The following is a 19,053-nucleotide window of genomic DNA, read 5'->3' on the forward strand; positions in this document are numbered from 1 at the left end:
AGGCTGGAAGAGAGAACAGGCATTAGATGCAATATGTCAGTTTAAAATAATAAATAAATGTGCTGAATGACTAAAAAATGTGGCAGTGATGGGCAGGAGACTGAACTGTGATTATGTCATGTAATGCCATGATAACATTACACAGCTCTTGCAGAAAAGGTTTGTAGTTACTTACACAAAGTCCTAGACTTCATTTTTTGTCAATACGTCTCTGTCTAGTTCTAAGTTTGTGTAGTGAACTGCACCAGAAAATGAGCGTTGAAGTATGGGTTAACAGCATTTCAGTTCTAAATTTATCTACTGGGAGAGAGGATTTTCTCCTGTTGGTCAGCATTTATTAACACTTGGGATAGGCTATGTTGTGAAACCTAGACCTAGGTATGGAAATAAAAGAATTCAGAGCAAGTCTTAGAAAAGTAGCTCAGCTTTTCTGCAATCACAGTAGAACAAGAACACCTTAAATGAGATGTTTTGCTGGTGAAAGCATGGTGTTTTTAAACTCAGGCTTGTATTGGACTGTGAGTGATGGCTAGAACTTAAGGCTGTGATAGTACCAGGGCATCCTTCTCGGCAGCTTTGCTAAAGATAAACTGAATTCTAACCCTTAAAAATTATATCTATAATGGCTGTGGTTTTGAAATACTAAATTCACAACTCTTCTAGCTCAATCCTTAGGAACACTAGAGCTTTCCCTTTTGAAAAAGAACAGTCACAGAGAAATGCTTACCTAAAACCTACTGCTGAATATAGTAATATTGGTTCTTTTTAGTACATTAATAATGTACTCTTATAATGCTCAGGAAGACAGCCTTGCAAGTACCACTTTTGTATGAGTACTTCCGTTGGTCTGTTACTGCTGTAAAAATCCTCTAGGATGTTTGTTTTCCATAGTGGTGAATCTATTGCAGAAACGTGAGGATAGTAATGCTGGGAATGGTACCAAACAGGAAGAACTGGAAGGAAGAACAGGCAGAACCCCTCAGATGTCCTTTCTGAACGCCTGCCCCCACCACTCCTTTGTGAGCCTGACTCTGTTCAGGCTGGCTTTGGGATTTGATCTATTTAAAAAATGATCTGCTAACTTGGCTAGATTAGTGTTTGGTCCAGTCGGGTCCCTAATACTTGTGGCTGGCCAAGTGTGACAGCAGTTTATGGGTAGCGAGAAGTAAGGTGATGAACAGGAACACAACTTGTTTTGCTGGCGGTACTGGACGGTGAGGGATTAGTACTGGGCAAATTAAAGCCTGACCTACGGTGGTGCCTTGTGATGCCTAGCTGACTCCCTTGTGCGCAGGTTTCCAAGCAGAAACCTGTGTATGAACCTGCGTAGTTCCCATGCAATGGCATGGATCTGAGGCCACTGCCGGTCCCCAAGACCACGTACAGGGTTAGGAAAAAGCGTGCCCAAGAGCGCTGCCCGGTAAGCTCTTAACTACCTCTTCACAGGCCTTCTGCTGGAGGGGAGCGCTGCATGCCTGCCCTTGGCCTGCAGCACACCTCCTTTGTCCCGTCCCTGCGGCACACGCGCGGCTGCTCGCCAGCGGAGCAGGAGGCGAAGCCCGGCCGGGCCGAGCTGCCCGGGGGGGCCGCAGGCCTCGCCTCGCCGGCGCCACCGCGCCCGGGCCGCGGGCGGCCCCACGGGGCTGCCGGCAGAGGGCGCGCGCCTCACGCGCCTGCGCGGGCCCGCTGCAGGGACGGCGGGGGCCCGCGGGCACGGCGCGGGGCTGGAGCTCCAGCGGCGCTCCCCAACCCCAGCGGCTGCTGTGGGCGCTGCCGTTTGGTTCCCCCCCGTTTACCCCCAGGGAGTTGTCCTCATCTGTCTTTGCAGCAGCCGCTCCCAGTTCCGCTTACAAAGCGGTACCCTTGACAGTGCTGCAATACTCTCCTCTGCTTGGAAACTAGACATAAAATGGCCCTGGGAACATCAACTGAAACATGCCTCGGTAGCGGTTAGTACTGGCAGGGACAGTAACTGGGTTGTATTAATATTATGGTGATTACAAATTGGTTTTGACTGTGTGCTCAGAATACGGTATTATTAAAATTAACAAAGCATTGAATACACTGTGTCAAAATACTCCAATTCCTAGACTAGCCCACCACCATCTGAAGTCAAACAGATCAAATGATTACCTACTTGTTTCAATGCCCACCTGAAATTATCCTCATTGGGCTGCACTCTACTCCTCTCAGAGCGGGCACTTTCCACCATTTCTGACCAAAATACTATTCTACACTTTAGGAAATGCAATTCAATGAACTTGTGGGCTGTACTAGACAGGCAGCAACTCGTGTATTGGAACATCAAGGTTTAAGAAATTACTTTGCCAGGCCCATTTTACATGTTCCCTTACCTTACACAGTAGCATCCATATTGCTACTGCACATTGCCCACAACTGTAGCTTGCTTTGAAAGGAAAAAACAAACCACAACAAACCCAAAGGAACAAAACAAACAACCCTCACTCCCCAATGTCCTCGTCCCTCCCTACCTCGTTCCTCAGAATCATGTTACTAAGTAAGTGCTCTTTTGTCTTACTTGTGGCTTCCTGTAGAGAAGCTTGACTTCCACAAAACCCATCCAGAGGGGAGCGATGGACACCTGTTTCCTACTTGTTCTGGTTGCAATTACTGCTGTGGCTGTTTGTGGGTTTTTTCCTACCACTCTTGAGCATACACGGTTATCGGTGAAAACTGGGGCAGACAGTGAAGATGTCATTCTAATACAGTGTGTTTTGTTGTTGGGTTTGTGGGTTGGTGTTTTTTTTTTCCTTCCCTTGGATTACATTGATCATTATTGCTATTTAAAATGGTAACTATAAATAATAGAAGCTTTAGTATGTGCTAATCATCCTTGTGAACTTGTAAGAGTGAAACAGATGGGGTTGTTGGTGTGTACCCATAGCATTAGGAACTGTGGTATGATGCAACTGATCTTTTTAAACCAATATAGTTCCTATCTCATTATGTATTTGGTGGCTGCTACATTTTACAGTAATGTATGTGTTAGTCACAGTTGTCCAACAGAAATCACAATGGCTTTATACTATGGCTTATGGGTTTTTGTTGTTGTTACATGAAGGGTAGTCTCGAGACAAAGTAGAAGTCTAGTATTAGCAAAACAGCTTTAACAGAGTAAGTTGACATGCGATGAGAAAATTTCACCACGTAAACGCTTGAAAATTATTAGTTTACAAAGATAGAAATGTGTCTAAAAGTGTTAGCATATGCTGACAGTTTTGAAATTGTTAAAATAAGTAGTAGTGGCCACTTGTTTCTGCTTGCTTTCTTATTTGAAGACCAATCTTAAACAGAAAAATGCTCTAAATATGCTTACAATATCTTATGGCTAACACTTGGTGCACAGTGGGGAAAAATGACTGCCATTAGTGCAACTGAAAAGACACTCTGTACATGCCTCATTTTGCTGCAGGGCTGGCCACCTCTACTCTGTGCTTAGGAACTGGAAAGGCCCTATTTAGGAACCCTGTGCAGTTCTTTTGATACTGGAAATCCATCAATTCTGTGTACGCTTACTTATTATTTGTTTTCTGTGAGGTGTCTACTGCTCACTAGAAGCAACATTGTAAGTAATATGCTAAATAAGTACTGTAGCCAGCTGGATCACACACAAAAAGGAGTGCTTAGGCCAACAGGAGAATTTAGTGCAGAACATCTGGCTAAGGAGATTGTCTACTGACTGACAGCTGAGAAAGGTCTGTTGGTATGAAAAGTTGCTCTTGATATGGTTAAAAATAAGTAATTTTTTGCTTCGTCTGAGAACCCCTATTCATGTGGATCACTGGAGAAGCGGACTGAGCTGTTCCATCTAATCCCTCAGAATATTCCAGGCTGAGGGCAAATATGTTAAAGGGGCTGAGGTGGTCAGGTGGAAACCTGGTGAAAGTTTGACTTCTCTCAGATTACCCCAAGTGCAAGCTCTTCCATATTTGGCAAAATGATTTGCTGTCAGGCCTGGGAGCTTGAGTCACAACTGACAGCTCAGAGTAAAAATATCATGACTGCTTAAGTGTAGTGAGCAACAACAAAAATCCTTGAATGTGGCATGTCACTGCTGCGTTACTACAGTGGACAATGTATGATAAGGGTGAAAGAATGCAGTATTAGAATGGGATCGTGGGAGATTTTTAAATACTTGGGCACTTCCTTAGGCAAAATTCTTACTACAGCAGTGTCTCTGGTTTTACTTCAAACTTTTACATCACCTTCAGGGGGTATATGGTGCTCTAGCTGTTGTGGTAAGCGAAGGCTCAGACTGCAATGAGTCAGTCAGGGCACTGGTGCAACATAAAGCTAACTGCTGTCAGCCAGCTGTCTGCCGGAGCCTGGCCTCCAGAGTCTTATCTCACTGCAGAGGGAGGTAACAATCTGTTGGAAGGGAGGGAAGGGGAGAGGCCGTTTGGAGGAAGAGAAGCTGAGGAGGACATTGAACCGTAGTTGACTAAGAACCTGCAAATACAGAGCTCTCAGCAGGAAAAGTCCAAATTTCCTCATTTTTCCCCTCAGTATTATTTGGACAGAGATGTAAGAATGATGGCTTGTTCAACATACACAGGACTTTCCTACTTAACAAGGAAGCATTTATCATGTTTACTTAAAGAGCTGTGGACTATAGAATTGGGTCTGCACTAACCATTACTATGCAAAGTTATTACACCTTACCACAGTGGGTTTTTATTCTATTTGCTAATGTAACTTTCCTTGTTGATTTAGTATGGCTCTGGGACAGCGAGCTGTTACTAATAGTAATTTCTCTGAGACTTGGTTAAGTCAGAATTAAATCACACAAATAGGAAGTCATCAGCAAGGAGAAAGACAAACTGCTTATTCAAAACCAGATTATTTCTTTTTTTTTTTTTTTTTTGCTAGAATTGCTGAATAGGCAGCAGTCTTTGACAATTAACTGGCACTCAAATTCCTACTATAGTAAAGCTCCACTAATGTTCTACAAGAGAGTGGAATATAAGGGCTGAGTTAAAGTAGAAACTGTTCAGTCACTGAAAAAATTAAAATTTTGTAAGGCCTTTAACATTCTGGAGCTCTAAGGTCCTGTAACTATTTGACAGAAGACTTCTGTCTTCATGATTTCCACAAATCAGAGGGTTTTGCCTGCTTCTGGATTTTCAGTCAAGATGTGGAGCAGCTGGCTTCAGAGTTGAGAACAACCTGTTCTGCTTCCCTCTACTAAGCCCCTGATTTCTTGATTCTGTCTTTCTGCTACTTCTGGTGATTGTTTTGATGCTTTTGGACTCTTGGCTATCAGGAAAAGTTACAACAATAAGACCGCCCAGCCCCAAATCTTGTAGGATTGTCATGGTAACATATTCTAGAAGGCTGCAGCTTAGAAGTCCACATGATGCTGAAATAATCTCGAATGTCACACTGCCAAGCCTTCCTCCTAAAAAGAAGTACAAGTGTGGTATGTGAGTCGGGAGTCAAAGCTAAAACAAAAGGACTATTAGCCAGCATTTCTGGGCATGACAGTTGCCATAAAATACCACATCTACTGTTTATGATCTGTAAACCAGAAGGGAAAGAAGGCCTAGTTAAACTCTGCTAAGTGTCTTAATATCCTTAAGTAGAAGGTACCATGCAAATTTAAGATATTAAACTAGAACTGGTTCACCTTCATTCCTAAAGGCCTACGATGGAATATGTGTTTTAAATCCTAGAGAAGATGATGATACCGTTGAGTACAGCTCAATAGCATAATCTGGTCATCTATGAATTTTCAGTCCTGAACAGTTTGAGTGTGTGAAGCTATTTACAAAAATTGACACTTTTTTCTCAGATTTAATGTAAAATCTTACCCAGCTGCTCCTTGGTCAGGTACTTTCAGGAAATCCAAGCTTTCTGGTTGCTGTGAAATCTTGCCTGATCCTCCTGACAGTTGCCGTGGTAAAGTTGGTCGTGTCATATTTGTATACAGGTTTTTCTGAGTGGCCCGTTGATTTCCTGGGACATGGGGAAGTGGTACAAACTGTGGGGGACTTATTACTCCATTTTGCTGCTGACCTAGAAGTAAATAAAGTGTGAACACATCCAGTCCAAACTACAGCTCAGTAAAGGTAACCTTTTCCTCGTGTGGATGGCTCAGCTGTCAGTTAGATTCAGCTGTCAGTGAGACTCAGCTATCAAGGAACTTGAAAACAAAATAATGTTGAAATCTTAAAGTTTGATTTATACACAGTTTCAGGTCTGCTGGCAATCTATTTTGGGTTCACGTCTTCATGGACTTGTGCCCAAGTTTGAGACACGTGCCTTGACTGTTACAAGCAAGAGGATTAGCTCTCAGCTGGATTCAACCTTATTAACGTTAGCTAGCATGAAACCACCACACCTCTATTTAAAACACTGCATAAAATTCTATCCACATAAGGGCTGATCTAAAGCTAGCTAGAATTGCTGGGGGTCTCCCTTTCTTTTAAAATTCAAAATCCATCGAACTCCCTGAATACTGGGTAGACTGGTTTTTAAGTTGCTATAAATATTTGTCTATTTTAGCAAGCAAGGGGTTTTTTGGTTGTGGTTTTGATTTGTTTTTTTAAAAAAAAGCCTTGCTGCTACTTTGATAGCTCAAAAGGAGTTTGAATTTTCTAGGTGATGACAAGGGTAAATGCCTTTAAATAATTATGCCTCTAACTTGAATTTAAAACAAACCCACCCATGTCTGAGCTACTTGCAGGATCAGGGCCTAAGGAGCTCAATTCTGCATGTTTTACATTGATCAAGGACAGTGTTACCTCCCCCCACTGTGAGAGCAGGACGGAGAGAATTGTTTGTGACTTTCAAGGAGGAATGTGCCCGAATCATGCAATTGCCTCAGACTCCTTGAAAGTCTGAGCAATCTAATTGGAACTCTCTTGTAACAGCTGTCTTCAATCTTATTTTTCCAGCTATAATTGGCTACTTTACAAAAGAGTTTGAATTTGAAAAAAAAAAACAAAAAACAAAAAACTACATGTTACAGTACTTGATTTGAGGTCTACATGAAAGACTTCTACTCACCTTTTAAATGTGATACCCTAAAGCGTAAGGGTCAACACAGCATTTCACTTACTTTCAGTAGTTAGACTTATCCTGTGTCGTCCCGCCTGGACACTATAGTGTGGTTTCGCTGGTCTGTGAACATCTAGTTCAACTCCACAGTTGAACATGTGGGAAATGGTGGGTCAATAGAATATTGTTCTCTCCTCAGAGTTCACAGGCTAAATTAATTTTTTCTCTCTAGGGCAGAGGTGAAGCACCCTGATGACATCAATCCCATGCAGAAAGTTAGCCCAGAGTCTTGCTGCACACAGAGGGAGGCTCTTCTAATTAGGGCTCTCTGTTCACATGTCTGTTCAGGAGCTGTCATAAGCACTGGGGGATATATGATTACAAAAGGCCATACTGCAGGTATGGGCATCCACTAGTGCCTTGGACTTATGTGCAAATCTACATCCGAACTACCTTACCTACATGAGGCAAGTGTGGGCTTGGTCTGCAGGCACAAGGCTTCTTCAACCAATGTTTTTGTCTTTTTCATGTAGCTATAAAACTGCTGAGAGAGTTTTTGAAAATACTAACATAGACTTTTCTTGCTTTAACGCATCCTGTATGAATATTTACTATGTGTGTTTGCAGACAGGTTGACTCCTTTAACTACAGTAATTTCCCACTTTACTACAAGCAGTTCTTGCAGATCATGCAGTCTTAGTTTGGCTTGTACAGCTATAAGGTTTTACTAGGATTGGGAATTGTCTAGTTAATTTGGTGACCAAGACTGGCTGCACATCCAACTTACATCATTAGCATTGTGCTTCCCAATAAACAGCAGCTGACTGAAAGAGAACCCTTTGTTAAAAAAAACCTACTCTGGGAGTGTAAGTAAAAAAAACACTTGGGAAATGTTGGTTCAATGGAATATTGTTCTCCCCTCTGAGTTCACAGGCTAAATTCATTGTATCTCTCAAGGGCAGAAGTGAAACACCCTAATGACATCAATCCCATGCAGTAAAAGCCATGCTGCTTACTGGCACAGCTGACGGGTCTCAGCATTCAGCATACACAAAAGTTGTTACGTAACAGGGTAGGACAATGAGACATAAATTGCATTCTATTGTTTATTGGCACTGAAAGCAGTTTCATTGCAAAGCATTGTCTATGGCTTGGTGAGTGTATAGCTTTATCCTCAAAAGGAAAGTGGAGAAGGCTAAAGGGTTAGTTTTGGATTCGCTGCCTTATACTAAGTGGCTGAACATGCCAGCGTCCATGACAACCAGGATCTCTCTGCTTGAACCCCAGTTTGATTGTCCGCAGACTCTAACAATACACTTCACAAAATGCCTACAATGTATGTTTTCCAGACAGGATCTTTTAAAGAGGATTTTAAACCTTTACTATGATTTTTTAATGGGTAAAAATTACCAGATGACGAGAGTAAAGCAAAAGCCTGAATTTGGACTTTTGTTTTTGCCCGAGGCTAAGAGGACTTACCAGGAGGAGGTGGTGCGGCTCTCATAGGGTAAGTCTGACTTTGAGACCTGTTGGAATACCCTCTACTTTGGGTAAGATTCCGTCTAGTAGGACCTAAAAGAAACCAGCAACATTTTGTTACCCTTTCACAATTACATTAATTAGGTATGTCCTTCTGGCTGCCAGATCCCTACCCTGTGATCAGAAAGAGCTGATCTTCATGAATAATGAATCTGACTCCTACAGTGTTGGCCAGGTGCTAAAGCTTTAGATGCAACAAGGATGACTTAGGCATGTTCTCCCTTTTGTGATGCAGTTCAGCCACAGGATATAAAGTAAAGCTGTCTCAGGGCTACAGTAAATGAGGCCCAAAAGACCATTAGCTTTATGAACTTGTTTATAAACCATGGATAGCTGGCACAGCAGTACTTTTGACTATACTGTTTCTGATCAGTAATTAGTATGAGAAAAAGGTAGGACACGAAACCTGAGAGGCTGGTATATTTGCAGCTCAATCTTTGGTGATGTACAGAGGTTACCTTTCCTCGTATCACAACCTGTCCTGTCCTGATGCAGACCTTTCTTCATCAGCAAGACTGTAGGAACTGCAGAAGCTCGGAGCAGAGTGACAAACTTCCCCAAAACGCTTGGCTAATTGTGCCATTTGTACTATGTCACATGATTAAATGCTCTCATTTCTTTTGCCACAGGGCAAAGAATTTCAGACATTTCAGCTGGAATTCAGCTTTGAGTTGAAAACTCAAACAGTTGGTATATAGTGAAAGTAACAAAATTCCAGCATGACTGTAGAGCAGCGGGGAATTTTGCTGTATCATTAGGATCTATAACCTGGATCTTCTTTTAAGTGTTATGGAGAAATAATAAAGAACATGCTGAGACTAGAGGCAAGCATGGAAAGAAAGAGTCAACGATTCTCTAAATTTCTAAATCATTCACTAATTTCTAAAGGAAATTCATACTTACGGGAATTCTTTGGTAGCCCTGGTCCGATGCTGATCTGCAGCACTTTATTACTTGGCTTGAGAATGGCTATATCTCCTTGGCCTTGCATAAATTGCACTTGTCGAGAACCACCACTGCTCCAGGGCCCCCAACTCTCCTTTTTCAGCTTCACTTCAAGTCTAATATAAGCACATGAACACATGAATGAAAAAACAGAAAGCATTTCTATGTCAAATCAGGACAATACCACTTGGCAGCAGATAACTTAGAAATATAAAAATAAAAAGCTTAAACTGAGAATCTGTATTCCCCAAGTGACTTAGCTGACATAAACAACCCAATTAAATCTCTTTTTCATGCTTTTAAAAAATGTTCTTAATTGATGTTTTAACTTTCCTGGTAGAGCTACTCAAAGGAAGTTTAAGATGCCCTGGAGAGGACAGAGAGTACAGTGAGCTTTGAGGAAAAATGTGAAAAGGTCTGAGAAAAGGTCTGAGTAAGAGACGTGTCTGCCGTCAAACATCAGACTCTACTGGAGAAAGCTAGAGTGCTCTGTTCCTAAACATTCTTCTGTATATACCATTAGATGTATATATACATTAGATGTGTATAAATATGTATATACATGGGCATGTATATGCCAATATATGCTTTAGGAGTGGGCCTTGTGCATGTTCTGGGAGTAAACATTTTTGCATACATATACTTCAATCTTTCCAATTTAAATTTTTTTCCACGTGCACGCACACATATATTCTCTCCCAGCATTTCCGCACTATCCATCTGCTCAATAACTAGCACTCACTCAATTTGCCTTGGCAGCAAGATTATTTATTAAAAGCCCATTGAAAAAACATAACTCACGTATTGCTAAATTTCAGAGGTAGTTTTCTTTGTGTTTTCTCTTCATATCGTTTTGATAAGAGGCTTAAAAACTCAGTTTTGAAGACCGACTCAAGCAAACTATCATATTCCTGCTCGTGTAGAATGAAAATGTCATCCTGCATTGTGCTGAAAAGAAATCAGAGCATATACCATTCAGATTAAAATTTCATCAGCAAATACAGCCAGCATTATAAGGACATTTGCAGAGTACTCATGGTTAATTTTTAAAAGCGTAAGAAAGTCCAAGCAGCATTAATTATAGAGTCTTGCTTTCTGAGAACAGGTTTGGGTTTTTTTTCAGGAGTTGATAATGGAATATCTGAAACAATACTTTTTGAGAGACAGGAACGCTACTTAGTGATTTTACAGTAATTACTGTTATCAAAAGAACACGTGCTATTAAAGTTATAATTAAAGTCCATCTCTTCAATAATAGCAAACCCTGTGATTAGAGGTGAATTGGAAACTTGAAGGTTACTGAAGTAAAACTGAAACCCAAAGCAAGCGAATTCGGAACGAAAGCTTTCAACTTTCCACTGGCTTTCGCTTGGACTGGTTTAGCACGGTATAAAAACCACACGTGTTGGGTTCCATTGCCACCTTTGGATCAACTCCTATTTACACCTGCGGAAGATGCTGCAAACCACTTCACAGAAAATTATAACCACATCAGTAATTTGCAAGGCTGATTTCTGCCCTTCCAGAGTCCCCACAGCAAGAACAGTTCTGTCACGTCCTAGCCAGGATTACTATTGTTCCAGCATGCTTGTAATTTGTTTATGTGTGTATCGTTCTTCCTTTTAACAGCATGTTGGCATACTTCCTAGCTATAACTACATTGGTGCCTGTCTGCTTCTGCATCCTCTCTACAAAGAGGTATTAAGAAAGCTTTCCAAATAAAACTCTAAGAGCTGAAAATGGAGGCCATGGGTCCCCACTTCCTGACTTGAATAGCATATAAGCAACCATAGGACGCTCTGGTTCAATTTGCTGATTCCACAGTAAACTAATGGTATTTTGAAGCTGGTTAGCATCCCACAGGATGAGCTTGGAAGCCCATCACAAGAAAATGGTGGGAGCATAATGATGGAGGGATCCACATTTGCATTGGATTAGAAGTGACAAGAAACCTCTAATTTTATGTGTGATTTCATAACCAGTTTAAATCAAGTTAACATTGTTGTGCTGTCAGAAGGGGCAGTCTTCCCTCTGCCCCTCACCCTTTTTATTCATGCACATTTCTGTTCCTTCCCTCATGCTAGAATCCATCCCCTGCCCTCTCCTGGTAGATTAATTTTCTGCTTCCCTTACTTTTCAATGTCTCATCCATATCCCCATGCAGCCACCTGAGTGCTAGCTAGTGTAGGAAAATGTGTGCCTGGGAAAAGAGACAGCACAGGGCTTCTGACAACTGTGCAGAGCTGAGAATTGCGTAACCTTATTGCATCACCAGCGTGGTATTTCACAAAATGGAGTACAACCAATGAAGAAAGAAGCATTAGTTAGATATTGTTAGGTATTCCTGGCAGAAAATGCGTGGCTCCTTTTCATGGTTGTTTAGTCCGCTGCAGGGAGTCTGAAGCCCAAGCTTCTCTGCTCTTTTGTCAATGTTGTTGGTCAGTGTGCTGCTGTTACTACCAATATAAAAAAATACTATTTTATAATAGCAATTTATTTCAATACATTAGATATCATCTACTAAGTGAATAAGGCACTCTCAGTTTGCATTTCTCTCTGGAGAAATGGACCTTTCAAATCCTGTTGGATTTAGAATTAGCATTCATTACGAGTTTTCACCGTTTTTTCTAAAAAACAGTATACGTAACTCAGAAGTGTGAACATCTGCGTTGCAGTGCTTAAGGCTGTGGAAAATCAGGCAGGTGGCTTTGGCAGCCAGGTGAAGGCAAGCCAAAGTTACATACCTATCACTAAGAAACAGCTTCTTTCAATGGCTTGCATAGCAATACATCACACGAAGAAGGTGCTGGTACCTCACCTAAATCTATGCATGCATTGCTTCAACATTTCAGAGTAACTCCGAAAGTAAATTAATGATAGCACATAAGGAACCCTCACCACTGTTTTCTGATCCTAATTACTTAGCAATCAACACCTTTCCACTCTGAGCATGCTCCTCCCTCTTCCTCTCCCAGCTGGTTTGCCTGATTGCTGACTCTATAAATCTGAAAGGGGGAAGCAGGCCTGCTTTCTGACCCTCACTTTTCGTTTGGTTACTGAAGACTATGAATTCCTCTGCAGACTGTGAGTACCTTTTCATGCAGAATTAAAAATAGCTTCATAGTGCTGCTAGAGATGCTCTTGACTGTCAGATATGAAAACACAATTCTAACCCACTTGAGACATCAGGTAAAGGATGAGTTGTATCGCTGCCTATTTTTCTAAAAATCTGCCTGCCACCTGTGCACTCCATAATCTCCTTTTAAATTGTGAAATCTTTCCCATAGTTTGGAAAAAGGTGTATGAAACTACAAACTTACCTAATTAGTATTCAAAATAGCAATAACAGATCTATAAAAATAGCGTAAGAGCATGACCTTTCCTACCATCAGGCAAATCTGGAGCCTCAGCAAGGTTCTGAACAAGAGGTGTAAGAAAAGCCCAAGACCTACAGTAAATATTATCCAGTCAGTGGTCCTATTTTTGCTGATTTGGCAAAGAGTCTGACTTCACAGTACTGTTAGGATGTCCTCTGTCACTCCTTATCAGATGAATTATAATGCTGAGTTATTTATTGTTACTAAAAATGCAAGAACATTTCCATGACAGTATGGGTTGTCATTCTCAGCACCCTGAACAAATTCCAAGTTGGGCATTTGCACTTTAAATTGCAACTCCTTTAGTAATTCAAATTGTTATGTAGTGTTAATTGCTGTTAATACATGTCAATAGTGCTGATTATTCTGCCTTTGTTATGTATAAGCGTATTGATACAAGCTTACATCAATATACTGCGCATGGTTTTCTTGAGATATTGTTTAGCTAGCAATGCAAGAATCCAGTTATCCTCTCTTCCCCTTCCATTTAAAATGTATTTCATTTTGTATTGATTTAGTTAAAATTTAATATTGCATGAAAAATAGAACAAATAAGATTTGAAACTTATAAAACTTTGAGGCTGCAATAAAGAACAGCACTAAATCCATTCTGGATAAGCTCATGAAGAATGTTACTGCAATTATTTTCTTCCAGTGCAGAGGTTTAAGATTCACTTCAAAACCAGTCAGAAATCAATTATCTTAGAGGAGTAGAAAATTTAAACTATAGGGACAACAAACTGGAGTTCTGAAAACACATGAGAGAATGCACGTTAGAGCTAACACAATTTTTGCTTTGAGTCTGATGTCTGAAAAACTGTTTTGGGGTTTTTTGTTGTTTTTTTTTTCTTCCCCAAAAATACACAGTAGGTAATACACGTACTAAATGAAGGTTTCACTCTAGTTTTACTAATTGAAGACTGTTAAAAATTACAAGTGCTAGCTCTTGTCACTGAGACAAGATTATCTCAGATTCAAGAGAAGCAGTAACTTTTACAGCCTCTGCAGCCAGAGCGTTGTATTACTACCAAGCCGCTTCAATACAGAGTTAAGAGATCCCTCGATTAAGACCCATTTTGAACTCGGGTCATACTAACTTGGTAACAGGGAAAAGCCCTCTTGACCCCATGGGTTTTTTAGGGTTTGGTTTTGGAGGAATACCTGGACAGTTTGATAGCTTGTAATTCTGAATCTACTTTTAGCATATACAAACCCCAATGTTTTTTACAACAAAATGAAAACCAATAAGCTAAGTTCAAAACATTATTAGACATAATGTAACATACATACTTCCTCTGAACTAAGCACATTTGGTTTTGCTTCAGAAGGTTCTGTGGAACTGATATTTACATGTGAGAGGAGTGTAACAGCTTTCACTAACTTGGCAGGCAGCCATTCTTTTAGCTGACTCAATGTGACTATGCCTTTGGAACGCTACAGGCCCAATTGAAGCGTCTGGCTGCAATCTGTTCAAGGCTTGCACAGAACACAGTCCAAACTCGGAGCACTAAAAAGACAGGTTCCACTCTCGTCTTTAACCTAGATCTACTGCAGTTATTTTGTTGCCGCTTTCGTTATAAAGATGTATAATAAATAAACCACAGGTTTTGGAAATGGTACTGTGAGCAGACACATCTTGCAGGCCTTTCCCTAATCTTGAAATGGCTGTGAAGAATTCTGCAAAAATGTGAAATCTGCTGGTTTTAAGTACTGGATAATGTCTGTGAGAAGACTTCTGGCTATGCTAATGGTAACGTTTTATAAGCATATACTAAAAAACCTTTGCAGTAGCTATCAATACACAGTACTCAAGAGTAGACTTGTATTTCATTAAAATAGTAATTTATTTCAATATTTAAAGTACACTTGTTGCCCTGGATCGGTATTCGTTTGTATTAAGTTATATTCAGCTACCAGCTCTGCTAAACTGTAATAACAAATGCAGAGGTATCCAGAGACTTCATTCACTCATCTTCAAAGGGATGAAATGATATAGGCAAGAATCCACTGGTCTCATGAGCAGTTTCTTCCTGTTTTTGCTCACCTAACTGGGTTTCTCAGCTCTGTGTGGACACCTCAGATATTTCCTGCAATCTGGCATTGGCTTGACAATCCGTCAACAGAAGTGATGTGAAATCCAACTAGAAATAAAGGTTTTACTAGCTCCCTTTAGGAAGCAGTGGGCACGTACAAGGTGTACTTCCGAAAGTAAGAATTATTTCTGGGATACACGCTTGAGCCAAAACTTACTAGAACCTGCTTGTGCATGGTGAATATATGCATCACAGAATACATTTTGGGGGACACACCAAAATGTAGGTGAGACCCAGTGTAAGTGAAACTTTTTAATAACTACTCAGAAAATGTGTGTTGGCTATAAGCATAAACATCTATGGCTGTAACACACTTACTAGGGCTGGGAGTGAAAATAAGGCTTCAGCTTTCTTTGTTTACAAGATTCAATTAATACAGCTTAAGAAATTCACCCTTCATCAATCAACTTATTTCCCCCCTGTCAATGAGAAGATATTTTCAAGGTACCCACCTTAGAGAAACGGAAAGAATTCTCTCCACTTCCATTCTTCGTTTTAAGACTTCCTTCACTTGGCCTTTCTCTGGACCCTGCTTTATCTTTTCACGCCCAATCAGGTATATGCACTTCGGAGTGAGGACAAGATCTCGCTTCACACTCTGAAATACAAAATTGTTTGAAAATACATAGCTATGCAGTGATCAATGCACTAATGCTGTGATGCTGTTCCAAAGACATATAATGTACTATGATTTGGGGCAATACTGTTAGTCTTTGGTTCAAGCGAAAAAAATACTGATGTAATTAATCACACGACCTCAGAGTTAGATTGCACAGGACAGGAAAGCAGCTTTCTGCCCAGCAAGTCCCATAAAGCCTTCATCCTGGGACAATAGGTTTGACAATGGCAATGTTCCAATCACAAGGGTGTAACTGCTTCACTAGGTGTCTTTTAGGTCAAAGATTCTTTTTTCAAGCTGGTATCCTAGATGGTATGACACTAACATGGTGGAGTTTCTGTTAAAGGATGGTAAAGACATCTGTAACTCCATAGCAGAACTAAGTTATCAGTGGACGCTGCTCTTAAACCTACCTTAAACCGTCTATCATACTTAGTTACAGTGTCTGCAAAATCAACCTTCTCCCGTTTGCCCACAAACTGGCGTAGCTCTGGATGGTCCTCCATGCCTATGTAATCTCCCACAAAATTCCTGTTAATGCTGTTCCGTCTTCTCTCTTTCTTGTTCAGCAGTAGATCTGATGCTTAAATACCAAAAATAAACATTGATTAAAAATTTACTGAATTTTCTAAACTCATGGTCTGAAAGAGTTAACTGTTTCAAGCAGAACTTTTTGGGAAGAAGTGATAACCAAATTGTTTGTAATATGGAAAAAATAGTGAAGCACTGCTACTAATCCTTTATTTAAGGATCCATGTGATTATTAAATCCATCCCTAATGAAATACACTGATGGCAAGCTCAGTAGTTCTGACAAATCGGGAGCACTTCTGGAACTAAGGAATTTCTCACTCATTGCTGGGAATTAAAGGTTAACTCTTCCAAACCAAGAACGTTGTTCGTTCACATAACCCAGGACATGCATGCAACTAAACATTACAGTCCTTGGATTGATTTGTATCATCTACAGACCATTTAAGTCCTGTATAACTGTGGGAAGCCTTTCCTTTTTCACTTCCCCTGGAATATCCCTGATCTCTGTCCTACCGAGTCTGGCTTTGTTTTGAGAGCAAAACACTGGGTAGTCCAAGAAATCTATGCATGCAGAGCAGCCAACCTCATCAGTGGTACCTTAGGGGTCCAACAATTTGCAGTCATTCCTAGAGAGTCATCTGCAATGCAATGGTTTGCTCTAGAGAGAGGGAGATATTTCCTTCATCTCTTGTGGCACTCTTTCTGTTCCTGGAACCATGTATGAAATATCTGTCATCAGAAGTTAGGACCTACCTTCTTCTCTCATCTGCACGTATTTTTTCCTGGCCACATACTTCCTCCATGCCTTCTGGATGGCCCTGGCATACCCATCATACTTCCTCTCTCTCATCTCTTCTAACAAAAATAGCTGTGCAAAGAGACAGTAGGGTGGGTCAAACATTTTACAGGAAAAGTTCAAGAAAAAGCCATATTTTACTTTCAACAACTTTCCAGTGCATTCCACTCTAGATCCAAGCTGGTGTCTGTTCCACAACTATGGGATCTGAGATCAGAATGTTAAGGTAACCTTTTCTGGAGGAAATCTCTGATGCTTGAGTGGTTCTGGCTCTTACCAGTCTTCCCATTAATCTTGATACCAAATGATGAAGGAAGAGGAATATGGATTCTCCCTGAAATATTCTACTGGTACGACTCAAGGTTCTCCACTGGGCATCCATCCAGCCTCCATCTTCACATTCTCCAAAATTCACATTTCTCTTGTCAGAATCTTACCATGTCTATGGGGATCTGTGCAATGTGTAACATAACGCCCTGTGTTCTCATGCAACTTTCTTCCCTGTCTGAATCTCATACTCTCGTGACCATTGGCTCCATTCTTTCCCAGCAGTGAAGCTTGTCAGCTGGCTGCAGGATTTACAACTATGATCTTGTATTTCAGTATGACATAGTAAGATTTTTGGGTCTAAAATGTTGTCAGAATTCAAGGGGAAATGCTGATTATATCAAAAAGGAAATGGAAGGTGCATCCCCTTTTTTGAGCATTTCCCAGGTCCCACTAAAATATATGTAAATTTAATGCATTAGAACAACTTCATAATTATTGTAGGATACAGCATTATTTCACTATAGCCTTTTACATACTTTAAGTTCAGTTAAATGTTTTCTTGTCTCATCAGAAGCACAAGCATTTGGCTAACAATTACAGTACTAAATCACTCCACTGACATGACTGTTGCTTATTGTTTCCCTCTACTGTGTGTTAAATATTCATAAGTACTTTTCTTCTAGCTTTCAAAAGAGGTAAAATTAGTAAAAACAGGTATATCAAGAAGCAAACCTGGGCTTTAGGATCCTTTTTTTTTAATTGGCTGCCCTAAACCATGCAAATCTAGAAAAATAGTGTTGTTCATATTGATCTTAAAAAGGAAACTTGATCTAGTGCAAACCATTTCCGCAGAACCTCACTTGCTCTTGTACAGAGTTATTTATTCAGGTGTTTGATGGAAATGTAAATAATGAAGCCTCCTTTCTGCCACCCATAAAACCTTATTTCACAGTTGGCAACTCTCCATCGACAGCAAACTTGTTAAAAAAAAAAAACTCTTCACAAACACACAAGCACTAGATAGGGTTTCAGCACACAGGTATGAGTGCTCCTGATGCAAAAACTTCCTCAGCTTCAGCAGCGGCACGATCAAGCCTTTGTGCAATTCAGGTTACAGTAACAATGTTGATGTCGACTGTCCTGAACACTCACCATTTATTTCTCTAACAATAATGCTAACTGCAAAATCTCAATGCAAAATAGTCTATCACCTGCAGCTGAAGGTCACAATCAAGGAAGTTCAATGAAAACACCGAGTTAAAATACGGTTCGTAAGTTATAAAATAAAAATACTGTATAAATTCTTTCCTAAAATATGTATTATAATGTATATATGTATTACATATATACGTATTGCTCACACTCCTGAGCAAATCAAGTATTTTTATCTAATTAACCACAACAGTGGTCTTTTTGGTGGTAGAAAGAAAAATTTTTATTTACCATTTAAAAGATTTTTCTCAAAAGTAATATAACCCTAGCCAATACTTTTAGTAATGTAAGATGAGAGATGATTGTCTTTGATACGAAAGGATATAAATCAAGCTTTAGAATATTGAGCTCATAGAAAAATTTTCAACTTAAAATGAAAAAGGCCCAGACTATTTTTAGTACTTGTTTAAAAATGGATTTCATGTTTTTTCAAAAAATAAATTTTTAAAGAAAATGTATACAGTAATTGAAAGCATTAATTTAAATTAAAATCAAAATGCAACCCAAAAAAATTTACTATTTCCAGCCAACCTCATGTTGTCTTAACCTGTAGAACTGCCCTTCAGTAAAACTCACAGATATGCCATTAAATGGCATATACATGCAACCAGGACTTAGTATTACAAAAATGCCTTAGAATGGGAAGATG

General features: G+C 40.1%; 1 protein-coding gene and 1 long non-coding RNA gene across 2 annotated transcripts in view; one reads left to right on the forward strand and one right to left on the reverse strand.

The window, feature by feature from the left end:
- Nucleotides 1-19,053, reverse strand: part of MYO1E (myosin IE) — a 93,431-nt gene that overhangs the window by 2,412 nt on the left and 71,966 nt on the right. Inside the window, exons 20-26 of the mRNA XM_075160209.1 lie at nt 16,880-16,994; nt 16,007-16,176; nt 15,427-15,572; nt 10,306-10,452; nt 9,463-9,620; nt 8,500-8,592; nt 5,832-6,036 (exon numbers count right to left, since the gene is read on the reverse strand). Of these exons, the coding sequence (XP_075016310.1) occupies nt 5,832-6,036; nt 8,500-8,592; nt 9,463-9,620; nt 10,306-10,452; nt 15,427-15,572; nt 16,007-16,176; nt 16,880-16,994 (1,034 nt within the window). The remainder of the gene's footprint in view (nt 1-5,831; nt 6,037-8,499; nt 8,593-9,462; nt 9,621-10,305; nt 10,453-15,426; nt 15,573-16,006; nt 16,177-16,879; nt 16,995-19,053) is intronic.
- LOC142086772 (uncharacterized) overlaps nt 6,031-19,053 on the forward strand; it is a 33,256-nt gene continuing 20,233 nt past the window's right edge. The window contains exons 1-2 of the long non-coding RNA XR_012675249.1: nt 6,031-8,527; nt 12,480-12,588. This is a non-coding gene — a long non-coding RNA (uncharacterized LOC142086772). The remainder of the gene's footprint in view (nt 8,528-12,479; nt 12,589-19,053) is intronic.

Source organism: Calonectris borealis, chromosome 11, assembly GCF_964195595.1.
Source record: "Calonectris borealis chromosome 11, bCalBor7.hap1.2, whole genome shotgun sequence".
Lineage (NCBI taxonomy): Eukaryota > Metazoa > Chordata > Aves > Procellariiformes > Procellariidae > Calonectris > Calonectris borealis.